At 39.3% G+C, this 8,216-nt stretch overlaps 1 protein-coding gene across 4 annotated transcripts in view; it reads right to left on the bottom strand.

The window, feature by feature from the left end:
- Positions 1 to 5,280: 5,280 nt before the first annotated feature.
- ppargc1a (peroxisome proliferator-activated receptor gamma, coactivator 1 alpha) overlaps positions 5,281 to 8,216 on the bottom strand; it is a 36,044-nt gene continuing 33,108 nt past the window's right edge. For all 4 annotated transcript variants that reach the window (XM_083672242.1, XM_083672243.1, XM_083672245.1 and 1 more), the window contains exon 13: positions 5,281 to 7,026. In XM_083672242.1, the coding sequence (XP_083528368.1) occupies positions 6,923 to 7,026 (104 nt within the window). In that variant the 3' untranslated portion in view covers positions 5,281 to 6,922. The remainder of the gene's footprint in view (positions 7,027 to 8,216) is intronic.

Raw genomic sequence — 8,216 nt, 5'->3', positions numbered from 1 at the left:
TCATGGGATGTGCATGTGCAGAGAGTTTGTGGTCAGTATCCTTCTTTGAGCAAGTTTTGTACAGTATGTATTGTAGGGGTCAAGCCAGGGGCTTCTCTAGGAGAAAGAGAGAGAGCTCTGATGAAGACCATTTGGATGCCCCATTTGAAAGGGTGTTGGAAGGAATATAGGACTTGCTGTAGATGCTACTGAGGTATAGGACCACTCAACAAATGAAAAGAGCACTCTGCTATTACATTGTGAATACTGTAGAACTGGGCTCAAATACTACTTTCAAGTATTTGATCTGCGCTTGATTGAGCTTGAGCCCATCTGGCACTCCAGGCAGATTCAATCAAAGGCTCAAAGTATTTGATTTGCTTGTGACAAAATGCTATGTCCATTAAAAAGCCTGGATCTAACCAGTGCTGGGCTGCTGTTGAATCATGAACTACAAATTGCTTGATCATAAGCAATAACCATAGAATAGATTAAGTAGCATGGTTAAGTTCCTAATATTGTTTTTCTCATACTATGATTATACAGTAAGAGTCTATGGTATATCTATGCCTGGAAAGTCAGGTTCAACAATGTAATATATTTGTGGCAATTGTTGTACAACAGTTTAATAGGCTCTAAACTGTCAATTTGTAAGGGGAAATGAACATATTTGATTTGTCAGTTTCTTGAATAATGTTATTGAGGACAGGGTGAATCATGGAAATTACGGTAATGGATATTGATGCCACTTGATGATTACCAAATAGTTACTGATGATATGGCAAATGCACTCACATGATCTAATTTGCATATTTTATTCAAAGCTTGCTCATCAACCTCACACTTAACAGCGCCACTAAAACACATTTCTATCATTAGCTTCTGTCACCTGTAGACCTCTTGGCTTTATCCAAGGGGTGGCGTTACTTTGGCCTGTGAAACCACACACAGTACAGCCCTGTCAAGTTGAGTAAATCCCATTCTCTCTCTCTTCCTTTCTCAGGTGATGCGCACACAAAAAGCACACCCATCTGCAGCCTGGGCCCTAACATCCTCTGTCAGTCGGCTGTCCCTATGGTCACCACTGCGACTCATCTTTCTGCTGACATCCCGGTGTGCCAGAGAGTTGCCAGCCCCAGCATTCTAAAAGGCCTGCCGTGGCCCGGAGCGGCATGGTAACAGCACCGCGCAGGTGTGTTGCAGCTTCCTCCTTAACTATTCCAGCAACAGCAACCAGAGTCCTATCGGCAAGGGAAGAGAACCTGCGTCTGGTGGCTACGCTAATCTGCTATTGCTTTCTCTTTTTGTCTTCACATACAGCGGGGCTACATCTGATTCATTTGATCCCAACGTTTCTTTTTTTTGTTTTTCTAATTAATACACACGTCTTGGGCACAGTCAAGGTAATTACCGTTGTTTTTCGCCAGCGGCAGATGGTGATTGAAAATAGAAGGATGAGTTGCTCAATCAGCCGCCATTTGTCTGTAGCCATTAATTATCTAGCGAAGTATACCTCCAGTCCCCAAAGTTGATAGTTTGGGGAAAGAAGAATACCATCCTTCTGTTCCTCATTACTCTTTAAAGCTCAAAGTGCTGAAACACAAGTGCGGAATGGGACACTTCTAATTATAATAGCTCCATCATTATCATCTACCATAACTTGCCATACGATAGATGTCACGTCTTATAGAGAAGGCACTGGAGGTACAAGGACATGCAAAAAAGGCTTCTAGTGATTGGTTTTGTTTTGTGGTCAGAGGGTTACAGGGACAAATACATTGTTGAAGACTCTAGTCTAAATATACTTCTCACTGGACTTTAACAAATTGTTTAGAACACAGATTAATATAATAATAATATAATATAGCCTACTGGAGAAAATAATATTTTGATATAATCAAATGAGAACAATATGACCTTCGGCATTCCAGTTGTTAGCTTGTATGACCATCAGAGCATCTTGGCATGCCACAAGCCATATCAAGCAGTTGCTCTTCATCTTGGCATGGCAACTGATGGAGTTGCAACTCTTTGCTCCCGGCGAGGGGAATCATGATGTTATGATATTTCAGGCGAAGACGACATCTTCTTCCACCAGTTCTGGCAGGACTTATTGGAACTGGCAAGAATGGTTACGGTGGGTACATAGCTTAGATAGCACTAACTTTGCCTAGCGACAAAGAGGAACAGCACAGCTTATCAAATCCTCTATAAATAACAGTGGGGAGGAGAGAGTGGAGGTTGGGGGCTCAAGCTTATGAAGCCTTGAAAGAAAACTGAAGCAAGAACTCAAGAATCCAGGGACCTTTTCCTCATCTGTATCTCTTTGATGTCATTTCATCATCGCTAACAGTTCCCTAATCCTACTTCTTGGCACACTGTAATCCTGTTTTTTTCCCTCCCTTCTCCCTAGTCTTAATGGTGTCACTTAACTTTAATTATTTTGATAGAATTATACAGGCAAGTGATTTAACTAGAATGCCAGTTTCACACTATCAGGGTGAAAAAATGACTCCTTCAGAGATGTTTTTTTCCGATGAATCATGTGCTTCCCCAAGAAGAAACTGTTCCTGATACTAAATTACGGGTAGCATTGCACATGTTCCACCCCAGAGCCTTTAATTAACTATTCTTGTGTAGTCTAATCTTATTATCAAGATTTTTTCTCACCCTGACCTGCTTACACAGTAGGAGAGAGAGGCAAGAACTTGTGAGAAACATGTGAGGCAAAAGGCAAAAGAAGTCGGGGTGTTGGAGAAAAATAATCTTGAATGCAGTGTCACCAAAGTCATCCAGATGCTTGTTAAAATGTCTTACACGCAAGATGTCATTGGCTCTATTTTAATCACCTCTTCAGTACTATGTCTCATTACCAAGTACAGATAGTAACATAGCAATAACTTGGTTATTACATGGTGACAAAGCCCTGATAAAGGGAGTTTAACATATATTGTGATACCTTTTGAATGGGAGGCTGATTAGACTTAATTTTTATTTCAGTACATTACGTCCTCTACAGACCACAGAGTTTTCAACAGCAACAACCCTGTCCTGTGCTACTCTGTGAAGTGCAGGAAGATGGGCACAACTCTAAACAACTCATGTTTATCCTGGAGAGAACCCAACCTGATCAAACCCCATTATCTGCAAGGCTACCACTTACTTCCGACCGGAGTAGAGATAGGTGCTTATCTTCTGGTTAATAATAAAAAGCACATAACAGATAAAGTCAGCCATTCTATCGTAGCAGGGAGGGAGAAAAAAGCGAGGGAGCAGAGATTTCCAGGGACAGTTTCATTCTGTGGAAAGGGCAAACAGAGGGAGACCTCCCGCTGGACCGCCACAGCAGAGCCGAAATGAAAGCCGGCCGCTCTTTTCTCCGGGGCTAAACGGCGCCCTTAATAAAAAACACAATCAGACCCCCAGCCTTAAAGTTTAATGCACATTCCTCTCATATTTCTCTTCACACCAGAGAAAAAAGGTTAGGAGGCTCTCAGTGAGAGGCCAGCTCCAAGGCCAACTGGTGGGGGGATACTGTTATAATGAGCAGCCATTGCATATCAACCACATCACCACATCACATCTCACTAGCACTCCATCGGCGTTTCTTAGCTTTAATGAATTTGTCCCCCCAACTTTTTAATTAACTTGCAGAGTCATGGTGTGCTGGGCAAGTTGTGGACACAGACGAAGAATACCGCCTCTCTCAGGTGATATGAATATCAAAGAGGAAAGTTCTATCTAATTAAGTTGAGTTTCTTCATGGTGAACTCATAGCTGAGGCAGATGTGCCCAACACTTGAAATGTTCCAGCCAACTTTCATTTCTTATCATCCTTGTGTTATATAGTAAGGGAATTTGTCAAAACATCAGTTAATAATTATAACCATGGGCAGTTCAATCTTACACAGTAAAACAGGTATTTTACCAAGTCAGTTGCTGCTCAATGGGTAGACCGCACAGATTCAAATTGGTCTCTATAAGAGTAGAAGACACTCTTACCATAACAATCAGACAGGAAGCAGGAGCCATGAGACAGTAAGAGAAGCACATGAAAGGAAGGTTTCTGGTGATTTTCTTTCAAACACATTTCCCTTTATTGGCATGGTGAGGCTGATGAGAATTGCACATAAAAAATTAAATTCACAAGAAAGTCATACAATAGGTAGAACCACAAAGGCATTGGTAAGGACTTGGCAGAAGGCAACGTGGATAGGACACAAACAGGTAACAACCCAAAGCACAACCCCCACCCCCACCCCTCACTGACACACTCACACACACACACACACACACACACACACACACACACACACACACACACACACACACCTGTCTATAAACACACATACACATGCACACACTCACACATTGTCCTTCCAAATAAAACATGATCACCCAACAAACGTTTAAGCAGTGGCAAATTCCTCAGTAGTTCACATTATTAAAAAGTCTGCCACAGTTGAAATTTTGAACCATAAGTTATAATATATTGCTACTCTAGGCAATTTACAAAGCAGATTTTTTTTTTTATTACAATGATTAAAGCCACATCTATCAAATGGGACATGACACCATTACCCAAGTGCTGTACAGAAAAACAAAGTTTAAATACAGGTAAAGAGATTCCCCCCACTGATTATGCCTCGTTGCATCGTCAGAATTAGCAGTTTCATCTAGACAGTGAAACTCTATGAAAGGTGGCCTGTGATCAGCAAAGCTTTAATACAAAAGATTTCTCCTTCGTCTGATAGAGGCTGGTTCTCTTATTACTTGGCTCTCACTATAAACAGGATATTAATTGAACGAGAAACCACAAGGTTACCTTTTATGTCATGTTGGAGGTGCTGTGATATCTGGTCTGTGAGGCAGGGCTAATGGAAAATGGTGCGGCATGCGGTATCGAGTAGTTTCACCAGGCTTATAGAATGTCATTCAAGTACTGCCATTTAGACAGGAGAGCCAGATATCCAAAGTATGTGCTGTATCGGCTGTCATCGTTTTAATAGCCATGCACTATACAACATTTTGGTACTGTACTGTATGCTTGTTGAACTTTACAGTTTTCACACTGTGTTTTCCTTTGAATAGTTTACATTTATACAGAAGCCACAAGGTGATGAAGTTTTACACAAACATAATATACTGACTCAAATGCAAACTGAGGGGCAAACAATGTGTTCTCTCTTGGTGTTTATCAGGGTCATGTGATCATGCCAAGACACTGGAGTAGATTCCCCATATTTAGTCAGCAGCTGGGTAATGGGTCGAGTCCAAAACCACACAACATGAGCTAAAATACAACTTTGAAAAATAATTTATTGCTTTTTTATATACTTTTTATTTCATTTATATTATTATTAATTATTTTGTAATTATTGTGAATAGTGTCAATATTATTATCATCAACATGTTTATATATTTTGTACATCAAATACAAGATTTAAAAAATTCAGGAAAGGAAATTGTAAACTTTTGTTTGGCATTCACATAATCAAGCGTGTGTGGAGCAACGACACAGATTTTTACAGTGGTACAACAAAATACCTGCAAAATCATTTTATTGCTTCATGTTCTACTGTGTATAAAGAAAAAAAATGTGGTAGACAATTTTTCATGGTTGCAAACCACTATTGTTGAGACAGAAATCACTTGAACAATGAGCAGCATATCTCATGAGGGGCCACTGTTGGAAGTGATTATTTGAATCTTTTGATTGTTTCTGAAAGGCATAGAAAGTAATATTCCCACAAAAACGTTATTAATTGTACACCTTACCCACTGATTGTAAGATAAATAACAAAATCAAATAACAATATAAATAGCAACATTTGTGAGGTGCGCCATGAGATGGAGACCATAAATATTTTGATTGAAATATTAAAATAAATAGATAAATATGCATGGTTTATCCTGATTGGACAGATTAAACATAGTAGTCTTTCTCACTGAGGGTGAAATTATCAAAACGAGAAGCATAAAAAGCCATTGAAATCAAAACTAATACATATGTATGTACTGATTGTGTAAGAAATAATTATTAAAAAAAAGAAAAATGGGGTTTGTTTTTTACAATCATGAAAAAACACGTTAAAAATGCATTTTACAAGGAAAATGTATAAGGAAAACACTGATTGAGAAACTTTAGAAACAGATAAAACGAACATGGTTAACCTTTTTTCCCGACAAAATAAATCTTAAAAAAGGAAATTTGTTCACATGCTCCCTCAAAATGAGCAACCCATCCCCAACACATTTTTACAATCATGTCATGTCTTCTAAACATCATGTAGGTGTACAACATGTTTCACATAATTGTAATAACTACAGATCGACATTCTTAATTAAGAAAATTTCTTCATTTAAAAAGGCTGCATTTTACAGTGCATAGCTGTAACAAATAAAGAACTTTGTCTGATATGTACACAAAATAAAAATATTCCTTTTGATAATATCTGTAAATACAGGGTGAAATTCTTTCAGAAAATGTAGACAGCATTGTTATCTTCAGCTTCATACGTTTCCGTATACTCTTGTTAATAATGTAACACCACATCCAAACACCAGATTAAAAAATCAACAACAAAAAAAGAGAAAAGACTGAACTAGCTGCACCTTTTTACCACTCAAAGCATTGTGGGTGCTGTAGTGCTTGGAGAAAATTCTCATAAATCTTTATGTCTTTCACTGACCATTGTACAGCACTGTGCACAGGTTATGAGGGTTCACTGGCTTTCCCGGAAATGTCCCCTTCCAGCTCTTCAGCAGCTATGTTCATGTAAACTTTTTCAATATATTCATATATATAGGTCTATATATATTCATCTGTATATACTCTCTTACATAGAGTGTAAAACTTCTGGTAGTCTCGTAGTCAAAGGACAGACACATTAGTGAGGTATCAGAATTCCCTCTTTGTAGACAGCAGGTGCGACGGCACTTGTTACCTTCTCAGGCTGCGCTGGGCCTCTCTCAGCAAGCTGTCAAAATCCATGGAGTCGTACTTGCTTTTAGTGGAGGCTGGATCAAAGTCATCAGAATGGGAGTCTGAAACAAGATCAATTTGAGATGAGCAATGAGCAGAACTATAGAAGCCTAAGTCTTGTCATATGTACATAAAAGACCTCATCTTTGTTTACCTTTTCATATTATACTTATTGTTTGAAAGAGCAAGGTCACAATAAAATGTATTCAAATCATATCAATTTTGACAGGTTTCCAACCTCTTTTATGCAATTCTATGCCTAAACTTATATATCAATACAACATTTTCTCTATGGTAATCAGCTACTGATTACCCAGCTACTCAGCTAGGCACATCCATATCTACCTCAAATAGGGGAAAATAATCAGTATTATCTATGCCCTCTCCTACTTGATATCTCATGGCCCCACAAATTTGATTTTAGACACCACACTTTCAAGTCATTCTACATCATTCAAATGCTAAGTGTGGAAAATAAAGCTTTTTTGATATGAGCACCAAATGCGCACGAGGCACATATTTTGATTGGTAGACGTGATAATAAATAAAGTGTCTTATCTCATGTGGCAGACAGCTTCACAAATGGGGCCCCCACACGGGCAGCGGCACACTTTGAGAGCTTGAGAAATGGGAATGACCATGGCAGGCAGGAGATGCCAGTCATGATCTAATACTATGGCCAAGGGGTGGATTGTGTCATGCCGTGCACCTTGAGGGATGAAAAATATCCCTGCGCACTACTTAGAACTAATGGACAGTGTCTTGGAAAACAACAAAAAAAGACAAGAGGCCGTAAGATTGAGAGGAGGAACTGAGGCCATTGCGGCATGACATTATTCAAGTCCCCAGCTTGAAGAGAACATTATTTTTTCCTTCCCTTCTTTATTCTACCCTATCAGTGCAGGTTGGGATAAACTTAACTAGCCTTTCTGAAAAAGAGGCAAGCAGAATTATGGTATTCTCATTCCTTGGGACTGATATCTTGCCTGAAGGCTCTTGGATTAACAAATGCCTCGGTGAGTATGTTTTCACAAACATAACTCCACTCTTTGGTTTCACCCCGGGCCTCAGAAACATACAATAACATACTCATTTCTTGAGGAAAATGCCATCCTTCTCTTGAGTGACCGACTGACCTTCCACCCCCACTGCATTATACATTCCTGACCTCACATATTGTAGAAAATAAATGTGAAGTGGAAAGCCGGCTTGACGTTATAAACCCCACTTGCCATCTTAACCCCCATCATCA

Source organism: Argentina silus (genome assembly GCF_951799395.1).
Source record: "Argentina silus genome assembly, chromosome: 1".
Taxonomy (NCBI): Eukaryota; Metazoa; Chordata; class Actinopteri; order Argentiniformes; family Argentinidae; genus Argentina; species Argentina silus.
The sequence above is the reverse complement of the archived record's forward strand: the minus strand, read 5'-3'. Positions and strand labels throughout refer to the sequence as shown.